This window comes from Solea solea, chromosome 9, assembly GCF_958295425.1.
Source record: "Solea solea chromosome 9, fSolSol10.1, whole genome shotgun sequence".
Lineage (NCBI taxonomy): Eukaryota > Metazoa > Chordata > Actinopteri > Pleuronectiformes > Soleidae > Solea > Solea solea.
In genome coordinates this window covers 7,383,285-7,402,597 of record NC_081142.1, presented here as the reverse complement: position 1 = coordinate 7,402,597, position 19,313 = coordinate 7,383,285, and the positions used below count along the sequence as shown (strand labels likewise).

Genomic DNA, 19,313 nt, shown 5'->3' with positions numbered 1-19,313 from the left:
GCTCTCCAGCTTAGCTGAGAAGCTAGCCAGCAACTAACCCTCACACTCTTGTCTGGTAATGCCAATCAGAGTCTACACACCCCTGTTCTCGAGAGATGGAAAAGAAAGAAGATAGAGAGGGTATGCTGGGAGAGAGAGATGGAGAATGAACGGATCGAAAGGGAGGGGTAGGGGCAGTTCTCCGAGAGCCACAAGGCAAAGCCAGAGCCTTTGGCAAAGACAAACAAGAAGATAGGACTCTTTCCCTATTGATATGCACAAGCAGGGACCATCGGCTAGTCTTCATCTAAGACAAAGGGGAGAATGGGGAGAAAAAGGCGCTCTGTCGTGGAGTCCATATGTGTCTGTGAGTGGACACAGTATGAGGAGAAAGGGGAGTCAGGCGGGCTGAATATGGTGTTACTTCTTTGTTGCACTCTTCAATCTTCTTATGATGAGAAAAATACACAACTCCCCTCATTTTTGTGTTTTTATCCCAAGTAATCAAGGTCTGACTCATTTACAATCAACATGATAAGTTATTCCAGTGTAACATCACTGAGGTCACCGATGACCCAATAGACTATAGTGATTAAACTTGCTCCTGTAGCTCACGCTGGCTACTAAACCCTCTCAAATAGCATGTCTGGACATGTGATTTAACGATGCATCATTTCCTCAACTATGACAGCAATAAAGAAGGAAACAAGCCAGCTCCCTAGCGAAAGAGTAAATATAAAGAAAGCTTGATCAACATGGGGCAAACAGAGTCTAGATCTATGCAGGTTAAAGTTCTGGGCCTCATTTTCACTGCAGGGGGCCTTGAGATGCCTAAAGACAAGCATGTGTAAGGAAAAGACCACAACATGGAGGCCTGTTTAAGCCCACATTGTCCCTTCACTATCCACTATGTACTCTTACAGCACCCCCACCAAGCCGACAGTCCTTTGCCTCTTTTCTGAGTCCACGGTTCCCCCCTCCCACACTGCGGGGACCCCTCCCCAGTGTTTGTAATCCCAGCAGAAACACTTAAGGTTCACAGTGGGCGCTCATCAAAACCATCTGCCTGAGAGGAGAGTGAGAGAAAAGGGGAGGGATGATGGAGGGAGGAGAAAAAGTAAGGGAGGCTGAGACCAGGGAGGCAAACTGCCTCCTCTAGTTCAGATGTTGGTTGTACTAATCTGTTCAATTAGCACAATTACAAGCCCTGCCAGTAGGCTGATTATTATTATTAGTGTAATCTTCACCTACATCGAGGATCCAGGGCCAAGCCACAGTGGCAGTGATGAGCAACAGACCTTTGATTGGGGCTTGATAGTAAATACATTGTAGTCAATGTAATACATTGAGACAATAAAGGTTAACCAAATTAAAAGGTATTCAAATTTATACATAATTACAAAAGGAAACTAAAAAAAATAAAGGACTGACTCTTACGATCCAATATATGGTATTTGGTGGAAGTGACGATTACTTTAAATCAAGACTGGCTCTGATCAGTCTTATGGGAGCTCATTTCCTCTCACCTGTGACAGCAGGCAACCCACTGTGAATAATAAATGATGCCTGCTCAGGTCTCCCTCTGCTTGGGGGGTGGGTGAGTGCAGTACAGGCCAGTTATACCTGTGTGTGTGTGTGTGTGTTTGTCTGTACTGCTGATTTGAACTCACATTAACATATACACATGCTTACTTATCTCCATAGGCAAGCAAGCACACATAGGTCTAAATCAGTCTTGCATTTGCAGCTGTGACAGCAAAAACCAACAAACAGAGAGGTGTAGTGGTTTCACAATGGGTCAAATACGAGTAACTATAAATATTTCACAGGCTGCCAAATCTACTGTTTAGTTTCAGATGAAGAAAATGAATAGACTCTGTCTCTTTCCATTGCTCCTGCATGCCTAGATCAAACAATGTTCAGTTATTTAAGCCGCCTCCTGGACCGCTGAGACTGCTGAGAGAGGGGAAGAAAGACGCACTGTAGGCAGAGTGGGAAGAAAAAGAGGGGGTTATACCAGACTGCAGCTGTGAGAGTAATTATGCGCTCGGAAATGTGATCATTTGTGATGAATAATGAATCGATGGCTGAGATAGACTAGCAATGTTTGGCAAATGGAATGAAAGCTGTTTTATTGGAGACCAGAATCAGGTACAATAATATTATGTATACGAGAGTCTGAGGGTGAGTTACTAAGAGCTTTCTCATCTCAGTGAGTGTCTACGTGCATGTGGGTGTCATACTTCTTGTATGGTTCTGGAGCCGGGGAAGTTGAGGCTGTAGTCCCTCTGGGCCTCACGGTGGCTGATGACCAGCAGGAAGTTCTGGTTTAACGAATCTTGAAGAGCACTAAATGAAGAGAAATAAGAAAAGTGAAATGGTGAGAAACACAGATAAACACAGAAAAACAAACTGGAAATGCTGTAAAGTGATGCAGAAAAAGACATTTTTAAGAGAGGTAGAATAATTGCACAGCAGAAAAAAGATGAGAGAAAGAAAAACAAACATTATCACTATGAGCGACTGAGTCAAGTAAAGGGCAGGCTGAAACTTGTCAACTAGTGGCAGCCTGCTGGCCCACAGGGAGGTGGGTGCCTCCTCAGGGGGCAAGTCGCCCACATCACTGGTTATGTCTTAACAAGCCTGGCCAGAGCTTTGCTCAGCACAGCAGGCTACCACAGCTATGACCACCTGCACACTGAAAGCATGGAGTCCATCAGTCTGCCTTAGCTAACAAGCAGATCTAACTGTGACATGTTGTTCAGTGCTAGCGCCAAATGACCACCACCATATAGTTTGATGGCATTATCGACCTTTTTTTGAATTATTCCACATTTACGTTGCCACTTCTGTTTTTTGAAACCTGTTGGAAAACTTGATTGACTTTAAAGGAACTGCACAGTCTCTAACAGGTTTCTGTGCTTCATATTACACAACCTCTTCAGCAAATGCAGCTGGAATACTGTTGAATTAAACTGCTTTGCTTTGCATAACTATAGTGTCCGTATGATTATTACATGTTCATAGACAGTATATTTGCAGGCTACTGTATGATGTATCAAAAACGTGTAAATATACAGGATGTATGGTCTGATTATGATGTAATGCTTCTGAAACGATATTCCTCTATCTGCATTATTTGTAACATGATGAAAAATGAATAGTATCACAACATACAACCTGATTAATCATAACACATGTTTTAGAATGGTATGAGGTGAAGACCCTGAGGCTGTGGCTTTTTGCAATGGACAGGGTTTGGGCTTGTGGTATTTTGCTGCATGTCTATTTACCCAAAAAGTGGTAATAATCGACTTTGTCTTGTGGACAATTAACATTTTACTTGGGAGTTGGCAGGAGAATCTCCAAAAAATCTCTGGAGCTAATTCCGCAGAAATTGCATTCACACTTACAGCCCCTTTGCACAATCTCGGGAGAAACATGTATGTTCATGTATGTCTGAAAGCAGCTCCAGTCACAGAGATGTGACCTGTCCGAGAGGCCTAAGGGGGCAGAGTTTCTAGACTGGTTTCATAGTTGCTCTGTATCTTACTGCAGTGACAGAGACAGTGTCTGTGACTGATGCAAACATCAATACTTTATGTGCTTCACGTACAAGGGAGGAGGTGGGAGAATAAACTTTTGGAAGCTTCATTTACTATAAGCTGTGAGGTTAAGTAGCGTTTTGAGCAAACGCTGGGTTTGTGAGGCTGAATATCAATGGGAGGCTTAAGGGCCGAAGCAGCCACTTAATCAGGGCTCAGAACCCAAGGAGAGGAGGAAGAATTGAGAGTAGGAGAGGGATGTTGGAATTAATATGTAGCACACACATTAATTATGCAATCACACCCTTAATCTGTGCAGATCTGGACGAGCTTATGTTAACAGAAGCTCAAATTTACTGTAATGACAGCATATTTACATTGACTAAAACTGCGAAATCAATATGTAAATGTAATGTTTGTTGTAGCTAACTGGGGAAGATTGGAAAATGTGTGGAGTGGGAAGGATGGATGCATATGTAATAGGGCTGAGCAGAAGGTTGAGAGAGATGTGTGTGCTTGTTTGTGTGAGAGTGAGAGAATGAGAGAGAGAGAGAAGTGGAAGGGGTAGGGACACATAAATAAGGATCTAGCTAATATCATGATTATGTTTGGACACAGTCCCGAGCTACTGCTGGCAGGCAGCTAGACTCCTAAATAGACAGAGATAGAGGGTAAACTGTGTGGAAGTGTTACTCTGTCCCTCCAAGCAAAGAAGGAAAATCTTATCAGTCATTTATGGTAGACCTACAAGCCATTTGATGTGTAGTGAGAATCACTTTGAAAAATCAGATGACGTATTTTGCTCTTAAGTACAAATATTGCAAATCAAAATGTCAAATGCACAGAGTGGGGGAAATAAGACCATCTGTCTGGAGAGGCATGGTATTTCACATACTATCACAACATCCATACTTTGAGTGTAGTATTCCTTTGTTTAGGCTGCTTTCACCATTAATGTTGTCAAACCTGCCTTCTTCTGATAAAACCATGTCCCTCAAGCGGTACAGGGCTGAAATGTGGATGTCTCCGTGTTTGCTTCTGCCTTTAGAGGTCTCTTTATCACACACAGTGACACCAAGGTCGGCCTAGAACATCTCTAGAGGTACTTGACATGGCATAAAGGTGCTAGAAGGAAAATGTCATTTAACTTTATGGACAGAGAAAATGGAGCATTTAGCAGGGGAGGAGAGCAGGCTAAACAGATTGGTTTCATTCTGAGGTAAGCCTTTCGTCTAAGCAGTGAGTCCCCGTGGCACAGAGCAGACTCTTATTAAACTAGCACTGCCAGACAGAGAGACGCATGTGCACACATAATGTGACATGCCTTTAAAACACAAATACCCATACACACATGCCCACACACACTGTCACACCTCACAATAATATCACACATTCATGCATACTCATTAAGATAATGCATCTTGCAACTGCTAAGAGACACAAGTACACCCATGAAAACACACTGACCAGGCGAGTACATGCTAACGTGATCACCTTGCACCTGCAGAGGAGCACGCACGAACGCACACACACACACACCTTACCTCCTCCACATTTTGCATCCACAACAAAGCAGGAGGATATGAAAACGTTGAGCTCGGTTTTGGTCTGCCATCTTGTCCCCAAAGTTAATTAGCATGCTAACCATTAGATACTCCCCACTAGGGATGCTTTAGCTAGCCTGATGGCTAGCTCCCTCAAGCATCTGTGTATCTGCTACAGCATAGCTGACACACAGAGGGAGATGTGGAGGGGGACAGGAGGCTGCGATAAAAACACACAAAACCTAATGAATAATTTTTGCAATCTGAAATTTCTTTGAGAGTTCAAATTAAAATAACCTTTCATTGACAAACATGCTTGCCGAGAGCTGAAGCTGAGAATAAACGAGGGAGAAAACCAGTTCCATTGAAATATTCATCAGGCCTTCATCATTTATGCAGGAGATTAGCTCCTCCTCGTCACCAGCCTGTATTCACAGCCAGTCATCAACATAACCACGTAGAAAAACCTTTACTACTGACGTACTAACTGCACATCACAGCTCTAACTAAATAACTACCTGAGATCGATTGGTGCTCAAACAAAAATCTCCCAAAGCCTCAAGATTTATTTCTAATCAAATAAGAAAACTAGGAGAAGTTTACTTAGCAGGATCATAATGACAATTCAGCAGTATTTAATCAATCTTTTCTGAGTGTGTGGGGGTGTGTGTGTCTGTGTGTGTTGCCAGAGCCAAGCCCGTCAAAGTAATTGCTAGGGATCTGACTATTTATGGGACATTTGCATTTTTACTCAGCAACAATTTGAAGCAAATAAATCAGTTAAGTGTCATCTCAGGCTACAAGTGTACATTTGCAATTTAAGTTTAGGATATAGTCGTAGTTTTATTAACCTCATTCAAAAGGAATCATTTAAGATTACCCAAGAACATTGGTTACATTTTTAGGTAATAACATTAGTAGCCATAAAACATTTTTATTTTGAAAAATAAGCACAGCAAAAATACAAATGTTTCTTCCACAATGGAAGATAATATTGGTATCATAACACATAATTACACTGATATATTAACACCAAACTGTATCCCTATACCGTCTGAAGATAAAGCAAAATTCTACCTCAATGAGTTACAATCATGTCATGCAAGCTGTTAGATATTGTGTTAACCCTGGTAAGTATTTTTGACAAGTGCATAGAACTATCTTTTTTAATCTGATGCACGCAAACCAAGTCATGACTGTCATTTTGGCTTACATTTGATTGCTGTTGTTGGCTGTGATATTAAATAAGATTATTTGGTTCATTACTCTGGCTTGTGTATACTGGTACCAAAAAGATTTTTTATTTCATCACAATATGATATAATATAATTGTTGTATAATATTTACAACTGTATAATTGTTAATTATTTAACCGAGACAATCTTCAAAATACTTTAATCTCAGGTACAGAAAGAATGTTTTGTACCAGATTTAGTCCTCGCACCTCGAGTGGTTGTGGCGGTGAGAATGAGAGCTTACCTACCTGAAAACTAGATTGAAGAATGTTCTGTTAATATCTGGTATGTCTACTGCAAAAATTGTGCGCACACTGCACTCATAATTTCATGTGCTGTAGTTATATACGGTGTGACCACAGTTTATTTTCTTCTGCAGAATAACAGCTTGTCTAGTCCCGCAACAGGGGGCTGCCCCCCCCCCCCCCCCCAACAATCTGTGATCTGTCACCTATCCTCTCCCGGTATGATAGCAAGGTCACCTTACACACACACATTTATACACAAATGCATGTGCATATACACAAGAGCCCACCCACACCATTCAGCCCCAACTGTCCTCCACCAAAATAGCTGACACAAAATAATGAGCTCCTGACACCCAAAATGATATCGATGACACCGTGGTGAAATGGCAACGGTGCTGCTAAAAAGACACAGCAGTTAGTGAGAGAGTGAGAAGACAAGGAAAAGACGCGGAGAGGGAGAGAAATGAGTGTGAGGGAGGGAAGACTGGGGACATGTGGGTCATTAGTTGCCAACACAATATAACTACCACTTAGCAAAACTACCTGACAAAGCAGCAAACTGCCAAATGACTTCTTTTACAAGTGTGCTGGTGACATGTGGATGCTTGTTTGGCTGCTAACAGAGGGAAGTGTGGGGAGAGCTACAGTGTAATTTTTATTTTTAAGCGACTGTCAACAAACAAACTCGGGCCATTATGTGCAAGACTATAAATAACTTGTAAAAGACCAGTAAGAGAAAAGTACAATAATGTGCAATTTCATTACACTTAAAATTTCATATTGTTAAACTTGTAGTTAGAGAATGTTATACTGAAAAATGTGCCACATCCTTCTAACTTCACTGTGCAGCTCTCAGAACAGAACTACATTTTAAATATGTAACATTTGTTCAAGTCAGGATCTAAATGGACAGCTGTCTATTTAACAAATGATGTTGCTGGCTACCAAGTTAAGTGGAGTTTTTCCCTTTGATTTTCTCTAATTAGTGTCTTTTTCTAACCTTTAATGAAAGTAAACTCAATCAAAAAACCCTGATTAAAATAACTTTCTACAAAATTAATATATTTTTAAGACTGTTGATTTGTATTTTAGTCATGGATAACACAACATCACTCGTGATGAGAAGAATTTAAATCTCAATCTAAATCTCTTAATCCCATGCAGAGAATTACCCGGACCCTCATATAAATATTTATTGAGTTTTATATGTCCAGTGCCCTTATCTTGAATTAAAAACCAAAAAGGTTCCAGGATATCTGACAATAAGCTGCTGAAATGAGGGAGGAATATGACTTCTTTGAATGTTTACCTGACACTGATGAAAGGACACTTGCGCATTCAGCTGCCACCTGCGATTGTATTACTGCTATGACTTGACACTGAGCTGCCTGACATTTCACAAAGAAAGGTTGCTAATACTGCCACGCACTCACTGAGATGAACAGAAGAACCTCTGGATGGTGAACAAACGTTGGCTTAATTAAGTTTCATTCAACAAATCCCTATTGTTACCGGGTCCCATCATTAATGTGACAGATGGATGGGTTTAAAATAAAGAGAAAAACAAATAATATGACGTGTGGATATCATATACATGCTTTTTGGACGTTAAGATGGGAAAGAACCTACAGCCAGCAACAATGTCAATCTTACAGATAAAAAGAAGGGAGAGAAAATTACTATTTACACAACACACAGAGATTGTGCCAGAAGACACTTCTCTCAAAATGTCACAATGGATGCGAGAAAATGAGTATGCAGCAGCAGGTCAAATGTCTCTTAATATATCAATGAAACTGGGATTTGCTGGTTGGATTCTGTAGGGAGCTACTATAATAAACCTAGATATAGACTGCCACCTGGTGTTCAGTGTTGCATACTACACCCATGTCAGCACCAATAATATTCTTTAGCGTATGTTTTGTGCACCAAAACAAGTAGAGGGGAGGTTTTAGTAAATTCAACATTTGTAAAAACGCAGAGTAAGAGTGTTGGATTGAATACCTGTTTTTGCTGGTGCTGGCAGTAGGAGCAATGTCTGGGGTGAGGACATACAGGTTGTTGTTCTTGGGCAGGTGTAAACTTCTCAGCACCGTCTGATCACACACACGACAAAAAAAACAAAGATCACATATATACATATTTAAAGCTGTGGATAAGTACTATGCAAAAGTCTTTGATGTTTTTAAGTCTGTATGAAAATGATGTGACTGAAAGTCAGTCTTATATATTAGCAAGCTGTCCATGAGTTTAACTCATACAACGTGTGCATGTAACACTCGAGCATGTCTTGAATAAACCTGGCATAAAAAGACCTTTTTTAGAGCAGATATTTGTCAACATGAAATACTTGGACAAATGCATGTTTTACCGATCATGGGTAGATCACACTAAATACTTGAGGCTTTAATCTGGAAGCTGTGTTTTCTAAAAAACTTGTACTTTTTCTTTTTCTTAAACAAACCTAATGGAAGCTTAGACTTTGGCACAGTACTATAAATTATTAAACAAATTAATATAAAGGTTTAAAATTACAAGCAAAAATATTATTCACAGTCACTGGAAGGGCTTCAAGACATATTCAAGAACAGTTGCAAATTTTATTACTATGCAGTCCACTAACTAAATGCTTGCTGTTGGTGCCACCTTTTGGTAATTACAGCACAAATGAGGTAGTCATTGGCGAAGAAATACACTTTTGAATATTTGCTGATGCAATCATTCTTTAGATATAATCACAAAGTCACATTAACTGACTTCTTACTGACTTCTTAGAATCACATAAACAACTCAATGTTCATGTCGATCCCTTTTACAAAAATAGATGATGGGAAAAAAGTCCAATGCAAAGTTTGCCAGCAACAGTTTGCATATCACAGCTCGACTTCAAACATGGCATATCATATAAAAACAGTAAACTAACTTGTCTGCGTTATGTTGCTCTGTCTGTTTTGAGTATATGAACATACCAAAATTGGATTGGCATATTTCAATGTTTTAGTCTAATAATCGTTGATTCGTTTTATAACTGCAGGCGCACTCGCCCGCAGCAGTCTATTTGTGTCTCAGCCGCAAAGCTGAGCTCCTATATTCAGTCTCGCTTTGTGCGAGGACCTGCACAGAGCCAAATAATCTAAATATTCCTCAACAGTTCTTGTGCTGATATCACTAGTTGACTTAAAATATTTTTTGGAAATCATGTGTTATGACTTTTGATTTTGAGTCAAAATTTCAGGGCTTCAGACGACAAGAATTTCTTTGGTTGATCACAGCCCTAATTTACACTCATATCTAAGAGAAGGGAATATAACGTGGTAATTGTGCACACACAGGGCAGGGAACTAACATACAGTATAACAAAAAGGTGATATATAAATATAATGTACATATATATAATGTGCAACTGTCTTTTGTTTTTATGTCTGTCTTATACAAGCTGTCAATGAGTTTAACTCATCTGAGTTCCTCAGCAGTGTGCAGTAATCTTCTGCTGCCTTGGCATAATGTAATGTGTGTATGTAATGCTCAAGTACGTCTTGACTAAAGCTGACACTTAAACCTGTAGAAGACTGTAACACTTATTCAGGTTAAGATTTTGGTTTGAGAAAAACCAAAAGTCAGAAGACTACAGATTAATTTGCATGTTCATTCGTTTGTAAAACATTCTTATGGTCTATTAACTCACACTATCCGATACATCTCCACTCTTCCAGCCCTTCAGCTGCATTTTGGACACTGGAACCCCAAGCTCTGTCAAGAGGATTTGTTTGATTTCTCCTGTAAATCAAAGTTATGCAGACCAAATTATACATTTGGGCTTGACATTAATGTATCATGCATCTTATGATGAGCAATTCAAACGGTGTGTGTCAATCAGGGTGTGCATTTGCACGTGGCTCACCGACTGTGCTGCCTTCCTCCAGTACCAACTCTACAGTGCGCTGACGGTACTCCACCCTGAAGTGGAGCATCCGGGGTTGCCGCTCTACAATGAGGCGGGAGGTGGGGTTGACGGGGCAAAACGCTGAAGTTGAGGATGATGGGGGAGAGGAGGATGAAGACGAAGTGGAGGGGGGAGGGACTGCACCGCCTGCCGCTGCATCGGCTGCTTCTGATTGGCTAAGAGGTCCATATATGCTGGCCTGGCTCGCTTCACTGGAAAAGTTACTGTACAGAAGTGTATAAGAGGAATTAGGTCACAGGTACACTATTTCACTTAGTATTGTAAAGGAAAGAGATGATGGTAGACAAAAAAAAAAGTGTTGAAAACAAATGCTCTCTCATCCTCCCCAATTTCATTTTCTCTTTAATATTTGCTCAGCGTATGACCCCCGTTTCACACAACACAGTAAACCGTGCCTCTTTGTCTGCTGATCATGAACAAAGTGTGCCCTTTGTTACTTGAAGTGTGAGCAGCGACTGTCATGCAAGCACTGGCTGCCAGAGTCAGCAGTTTTAACAAAGGCTCTATTTCATTTGGCCTGCTACCTAACAGAGGCCACTGTCCTGAGGCGTAGGTCGACTGTCAACAGCAGCAAAACCCCTCACATACAGACTGGGCCAATGGGTGGGACAGTAATCCAACCAAAGAGGGGTAGCACTCTATAACCGTTTCCTCCACCAGCCACTTCAGTAACAAACACACTTCTAAGTAGTTCCTACAATTATAATAGATAAATAGCAAATGAAAAAAGAAAAGAAAAAAGTCAATATTTAATAATAATAAAGTTCAGGTTAAGTCTCTATTTATTTCCAAATAGTAAAATAGACTATATTGAAAGCGTGCATGAGCCAACATACATTGACAGTTGTATTTTTGATTTTTGTAGGTTAATTGATGCAAAAACACACATTAATCCAGCTTGGTGACAAACAATCTTTAACCATGTGAAAGTTTGAAAAGCAAAGGGTTAGCTCTTAACTGTAGACATATTTGCCATTAGAAGAGTAAATAAAGCACTATGACAGTTGACAAGACAATTAGAACCATGTCACAATGTACTGAGGGAATGGGGGCAGGCGTGATATTCAAATAGGTTACGTCGAAGCACATTCTATTTCCAAAATAAAAAACAAAAAGAAAAGCACAGGAAAAACAAAAACCACAACAGCTTGCCAAGAGGATTCTTAATTCCATCTGATTAGTATAAGGCAAGAGCTCTCAAAAGCAAGTAAAAGGGATCCTAAGTCCACGTTCACCTAAAGTTGGCATGGTAACACTGAAGGCCGTTAGACTGTCCGTTGATGCTGCTTGGGCCTAAATCCTGCTGCCCTACTTTTAGGTGGCAGTGCTCTCTTGTGTGGTCATGGAGCTTAAACTGCTGAGCCCTTACTTGACAGGCAACGTCTCTTGACAATGGAGACCAACAGAGGATTCAGCTTTTATATTCTGTCCAACCAGTTAATGTTTTGAATTCTGGTAAAAAAGAGAAATTATCAAGGTGGGCTTCTCTTAATTTTCAGCTTTCCTCCTACAGAGGGCAGAGGGGGCAAAGGGAAGGGGGAATGCATTTTAAATGAACACCGGCATAGCCTCCAACTGGCCCGAACTCAGGTCACTTCATCAGTCTGTTTACTGGGTAACGCCAGCCTACCCATGCCAGTGCCAGCAACTTAGAAAATGCGCTGGCTGCTACTTATCCTGCCTGCCAGCCAGCCAGCCTTCATTCATACCAATGTTTGTGCTTAAAAAAAGGCCAGCAATATTCTCATGGCCAAAGGGCCTGCACCACACAAAAGTGCATGCATGTGCAAACATGCACACAAGTGTGTACACAAAATAAAGCAGTTAAAATAGCCAGTTTCAGTGGGTTAAGATCAGCTTGCTGCATTCATTTCAGTTTCAACTAACCGTTGAAGGACAGTGGAGGGAACAAAGCCTCTTAAAGAAACCACATCTATTCAGAAACTGTGTACAACTCAACACTTGCCAGAAAGTTTCCTTTCAGTTGCAGTGTCTTTTATATTGTTTCTCTAGTAAACAGCAGTATAATAAAGCAGTAAAGCAGTAGTGTTAACCTCACACTCCGTGGCATCTAAGTTAGTGTTACTTCATTTTTTTCCATACTATTCAAGTAAACGAACAATACCCACTTTGAGTTACTTTGACTTAATACACAAACAATAAAATGGACACTGAACCTGGAAGTTCACATCACCTGCATTACTTGAAATACCATCAGCCTTTGGTGTCACATTTAATTTATTCTTTGGAGACTGTTTTGTAAGTAAAAGATGGAAATGGTTGTCTCTTACAGTAGGTCAAACAAATATTCCTCAGATGTCTATATCCCCCCAAGTGAAATTATCTCCTACTTCCTCCACATCACATGACAACATAAAGAACAGTGCATTTAAAAAAAAAAAGAGAGAGAGAGAGAGAGTCACAATTCATATACATGATCACAACTTGCTTTCATTAGATGTTGAAAGGTCAGGTGATACATTTTCTCTGTGTACAGTCAGTGTTTAACAACATGGTTATTACCTTTGTAAGATCCCATTCTCCTGTGGTATCACTCCATTGATGGCTGCCTGTGAAAAAGTAAAAGCAATTTATTGCCATTTGGTCAAGCTTTTTGTGAGCATATTCCTCTGAAGTGTGAACATGCCAACCTATTGTGCATGTGCTATTAAATTTACATGGACTCCTATATGTCCTAAATTTGCTGCATATGCTTCATGTCAAAATGAGTGGTCCTAAATTATCAAATGTTTTCTCCACAATCATAGAAAAAAATATAAATTGAGTCAACTTGATTAAATAAAATTGACACTGTAGGATTGAATGTCTGTTTTTCAGAGCTTTACCCATCTGTTACGCAAATGTGGACCACATGTTGGATGGGACTGAACAGACAAGACAGTCTGTGTGGAACCTAACCTGTAATGTTTTTTTTTTAAACTGTTCGTATACTGGGTGATTGTGTAACATCATATTTGTAAGGCTGAAAGAGAATTTCTGATATTTGATGGCTAAGAGGCTTCAAACCAAGCCTGTCAAAATGCAACAGATCCTAAGGAAAAATTCAAATCGAGTGAAAGATCGGACTGAAATTTTGTCTGGATGATTTTGTCTGAATGGACTCTCCACTCTTCGATGCTACACAAGCAAACAGAGTGCAGTGTTATGAGATGCTCTAATCTCTTTAACCTTGTATTTTTGTATGGAATAAAGGAAGTTTGCAAAGGCAGAACACAAATGTGAGCGTCTAATATTAACCCTGGCAACCCAACTGATTAAGAGTTCATACTCTGTATCCAATGAAGGATGAACGCCTACTACCACAATAATGCAACTTGTCATTTTGCAGGAATTGTCCAGAAAAATTAAAGAAATATTTAAATGTAACCAAATGAGTGACAAAGCCACCACAGACCAGTTCCAAGAAACATTTTGGGGCTGGGCCGGCTGACTTCTAATGCAGCAACCAGTCATTATCTTTGCACACTATGGGTCTGGTATGTGATAGTGATTATCACATACCAAACACAGACCGATGTATCGGTAAGAATTCAAGTTTTATATGTCCATTTTGAAGTAAGAAAGAAGTGTGTTTAGCCACTTGTACACCTGTGTATTTTCTAATTAATAACCAGTGTGTCTTTATTGCTTAAAATAAAAAATATCAATGTATCGGTGTATGGCCGGAGCTCTATTGAGGTTTTTGTTTTGTATATCATTATCTTGGGTATTACATATACACACTTTTGTTTTGAATGTTTACAAAAACTACTGCAGGTGTGGCGAGTCCAGACTCTTCCATCTGTCCTACCACTGTCAGGACTGCTGCTGCTGCTGCCTGCTTTGAGCTCCTGCCAACATCAATCTAAATATAGACTGACCCCTTCCAGTATTCACTTCACAGTAAAGGGCTCTGCGTTTTCCAGACTCATGCAGACTTCATATAAACTTGGCAGTCACTGCAGAAGATGTGCTTGAGATGCTGTATGCTAAAATAAAGAAATACATTTGGACAATTCAAAGAGCCATCACATGTATGTTATTGGACACTAAATGCCCTCTTGAACTTAAAACTCTTGAAATTCATTCTAAATAGACCAAATCTGTCTGTTAAATAGCAAAGTCCAGAGCCTAGAGATAACAAACTTACCACTAAATCCCAGTTATTAAGCTCTAACAGGGTGATTGCCTCTGCAATGTTGTCAATTCCAGTGCATGCCTATGAAAGGAAAAACAATAGGGAGAGGGATTACAAGACAGAAATGCACAGCATCGGATTCTGCTGCAGTTAGATATATGAAACATTATGATTTACATAAATAAGAAACTTAAATACAAAACAGATAAAAGAATGAAACCAATAATCAAAAATGGCTGTAGTCAAAGGGACACAAAGGGACAAGAGTCATAATCTTTCAATGTTGTCTTAATCAAAAGAAAGCCAGCAATTTCCTCAGATTGAACCAAGTAAGGAGAGAGGGACGTCTCTGGTAGCTGACGTCACACAATCCTGTCATGTGAGCGATGGGAACCCACAGGCATCAGATTCTGCTTGTATAGCGATCACTTCATATCAGGTACAGAATCCAACCCTAATTAACTTTAATATCTTGTTTATTTTACATGCTGGTATTGCAATGTGTTAGCGTTCCATGAAATAGGATGAGGGAAGGTTTATCAGAAAGTTGAAGATGTCGGGTCACTGCAGGTCTGGGATAATGTCCACTCTGGCTGTTTCCATATTTGCGAAAAGCACACAGGGGAAATATCACAATCAGATATATTCAGTCTGTCAAGTTCTGCAATAGATTGTTCAAGGGTGCAGAGAATTCATTCTTACAGAAGTTTTTCTTGCCACCATGGGGATGTAAATAATAATGTCCAGAGCTCTATGGACATGATGATAACAATTAGGAACTTATTTGTACACAAAAATGCAAAAAGCACACACCTTGACCAAGACAGGCTAAACAAAGAAAGTTTAACACAATGTGAAATGAAAATGGTGGAACTAAACATAACCCAGGATATACCAGTTCTAATTGGTAGAGGACCCAAAGTCAAAAGCATTATGTAACTGTCTCAATGAATTGTTTTGAATCAAAACAAGCAATTCCGCATACACATATGAGAACTAATTGATAATAAATCGCAGAATTTACACAGTGATGGAGGCGTTGGAAAATGGTTTAGTCAGAATTTGTTCTGGAAAATGGTCAAACAGATGAAAGACTTTAGAGCGATGACCTTAACTTTTATGGAGATGGGATCATTTGAAATACAGGGAAATGCAATTTGAGGACAGGTTTAGCAGCATGCAACGGCTATGCTAATATTAGTACAGCTGGTATTTAGATGATAAAGGATACAGAGACTTTGAGTAAGTGGTATTTTTTTTTTGGTACTGTTTTCCGAACTATGAAGACCAGCAGAAATATCCTTGTACGCATGCCATACTATTGACCAAGGGTCAGGATTGCTAATTCATTGAGGATGAGTTTATTAACACTTAGTTTATCTAGTAAGTTCAAGTACTAGAGCTGAGAATGTTGACAGTAAAAAGTACAAATACAAAAATTATTTAATGTCAAGGAAATTCTAAATTATAGATATGTCTTTACTGTGTTTGTCTGGAAGTTTACATTTGCCTTGATACAATCTATATCGTTCAAAGTACAAAGTGATAATTTTCCTTCTGTATGTACAAAAAATACTTTTGTTGTCCATGAATCTCAAGTCTTTGTCCTTGCAAAATTAAATTTAGGTAGCTTAAGTAAAAATGTAGAGTGGATGGCTCATCTGAAAGACTGACTGACTGACTGTGCTACCTGTGTAAATGTCAGGTTAATAAATACTGTTTCCTTCCTCCTGTGATTAAGTAGAAGAAACCAACCAATTGTGGCTTTAAACTTCTTACTAAGCAGAAAATGAAAGCAGAAGAACATTTGACATATCACAGACAAAAAACATTGTAAGCAATTGTATGTGCTGTATATATTAACTTCTGTTACATTGCTATTGAGGAATTTTGTGAGAATTAGCATTATCCATGTATCGCCCAGGCCTCACACAGATTGGCACACTACAAGCATGCCAATCTCTGCAACTTTATCTGGCAGCTACATACTGTATGCAGGACACATCTTAAAAAAGGTAGTGCCTAAGTGTGGTGTGATATTATTCCAGTTTAAGTCTGAACTTGATAAAGTTTTAGCTCTATGTACTGGCGTTAGAAAGAATGATTGAGTGGATGTGTTAAAGGGACTGATTAAATTAAATTATACTGTGTCCTGTCCTGATTGAAATTAATGTCACATCCTCCGTCATCCTATTATCCAAAGGAACTAAACTGAACAGGAAGATAGAGCAGAAGCATCCCAGTGGAAGAAAAGTGATGGCAGCCAGACACATCATCATAAAATACATTAACATAATGAATCACTATACAGAAATCACAAGACAGACAAAGACAATACAATGCATGCAAATGCAGGAGCACAATGATGATAAAGCCAGGGTTCAAAAAAAGTAAATGCTAAAATGTTGAGTAAAGCTAAACAATAAACCAGTTTTGAAGATTGAAATCGTTATTTATAACAATGTGATGAACAAGATCCCAATTGAATTGTTCTATTTTTGATAGTTCCATGTGCCTAAATAATGTACAACATGCACAATCAACGTCTTATCATTGCAATACAGTACATACAGATTTAATGTGTTGTTCCCATTGTTTATTCAGAGACAATTGACTAGGCATTGAGCTCAGTCACTGAAATGCCCCGAGTTTACATTCAAAACAAGGTAATGCCACGTTAAAAAACAATTGACAGCCCTGATGTCAAGTAAAAACAACCGAATGTCACAGTTGAATCTAAAAGGGTATACCCACAAAGAGGAGATAGATTCTAAATACATAAGATCATAATTGTGTGTGCATTTTCCCCGTTATCAAAACAAACGCTCCTGCGTAACAAACGGCTTACGAAATCTGCTCTTTTTGGACAGAAACGGTTTGAAACTGATAGTTGTCATGCAGGCACATTTTGTAAACGTGTGACCCCATAGACAACTGCTCCGTTTTCAGTGACCACACTAAACAACCTTTCTGCAGTTCGCGAGCTTTCGGCTAAAAACTGCGCTGAGACTGTTAGCAAGCTGTCAGTCAGTCAGTTAGCTCTGCGTGCTAGCCACAGAGAGCTCAGCTCAGCTCTGCTGTTTACGACTGCGGTCATGTCGCGTGAACTGTTGTTGACAAGTCGCCCGTGGTCACTTCACAACACCGGACACTATATCAACAACTACTGCACATAACACGTTGGACACACAAAAGAGACGCACCTGAAAGTCGGCCAGAATCATCTCTCTGTCCATGTTGCTGTCGCCGCTTATGGAGGCCATGGCAATGACTGGCTAAAAGCAATTCTTCTTCCACTGGCACTCGTTGCTTTCTCGCCTCACAGAGAGACCCTGAACACGAATACAACGCGTTGCCTTCACGTGGCGACGGCTGAGACGTTGGCAAATTAAATATGTTAAATTGTGTCGAGATTTGTCGGCTTCAGATGGACAAAACTCTGTAAAGTAACGTTACACTGTTCAGTTATCTCATATCATTATTGTCAGCTAGTCCTTTACGGCTGTCGTAAAGGGGCTGCAGGTGTTGTAAAAACTCAAAGCCGAAGAGGATTGAATAGAGAGTAATAGGTCGACTGTACAATTTAACCAAAAACAGGGCACTCGGTGACAAAAAAAATAAGTACAAAGGCACCAATAAAGAACAAAGTAAAGTCACACAATTCAGAATTCTAAATGTGAAGGTAAAATATAATAATAATGAAAATAGGAACACTACATTTGGATGTGGTGACTCTAATGACTAGCTGTCATGCAAGAGCAGGTTAAAACTGATTAGAAACGGACGGTATGAGATAAAAGGACAAATAACATAAAGGCAAGTCTCAATGACATCATGGAAATGTGTTATCTTCCAGAACAAAGATCTACATTCAAATTCTTTTTTCTTTTTTTTGTTTTCTGACAAAAGGTACAGTAGAAAGGTAGAGAAATAAACAATGAGGCATATAATTTTAACCAATCTTATACTGAAATTCAACCCACCACACCTAATACTTTATGCAACATGCATCATCACATTTACATGTTTAAATGTCAAAGGCTATAATGAGATGTAACCTGTAACAAAGAGAATTGAGTCCTTAACAAACATCCTCATCTGAGATGAAGACAGAGAGAAGGACGAAGAGCTCCCATGGTTTGCTTCATATAAGCTGTCAAGTGGGGGACAGAAGCTTTTTTAACATTGTCAGACATTGCACCTCCTGTGATTACACTTCAGAATAAATGATTTGTTTCACCTGTTAAATGCATTTTAACGTGAAGGTGGAGCAATGGGAACTGAAAATGTTGTAGTGGCCTAAATGTCCTGCTACATGGACATAATAGCACAAGGTTCCTGATGCCTTTAATACAGTTTTGAGGGTTTTATTGTGCTTGTAGGGCTGGATAAACCTAGTCCGTGCGCCAAAAGAAAAGTTTGTGTGGGTCAGAGTAAAAAATATTATCTAACATATCCACATGCATCCTCATGACTTCTGGTTTACTGAAAAATGGTCCACAGGCGTGGAAATAGGAGATGGCAGTGAAGAAAGTACATCATCTTAGAGCAAACCTGCATGCCAACCAACCCCAAAAATGAAAGTAATAGCCTATACATTTGCTCTCCATGCATTACAGGTCCAGTGTGTAAATATTTGGGAGGGTATTTTAGCAGAAAT

The 19,313-nt window shown here is 39.6% G+C and overlaps 1 protein-coding gene across 1 annotated transcript in view; it reads right to left on the bottom strand.

Moving 5' to 3' along the window:
* Positions 1-18,341, bottom strand: part of faf1 (Fas (TNFRSF6) associated factor 1) — a 55,492-nt gene extending 37,151 nt beyond the window's left edge. Inside the window, exons 1-7 of the mRNA XM_058638839.1 lie at positions 17,857-18,341; positions 14,666-14,734; positions 13,039-13,085; positions 10,453-10,718; positions 10,237-10,328; positions 8,556-8,647; positions 2,223-2,328 (exon numbers count right to left, since the gene is read on the bottom strand). Of these exons, the coding sequence (XP_058494822.1) occupies positions 2,223-2,328; positions 8,556-8,647; positions 10,237-10,328; positions 10,453-10,718; positions 13,039-13,085; positions 14,666-14,734; positions 17,857-17,916 (732 nt within the window). The 5' untranslated portion in view covers positions 17,917-18,341. The remainder of the gene's footprint in view (positions 1-2,222; positions 2,329-8,555; positions 8,648-10,236; positions 10,329-10,452; positions 10,719-13,038; positions 13,086-14,665; positions 14,735-17,856) is intronic.
* Positions 18,342-19,313: the final 972 nt, after the last annotated feature.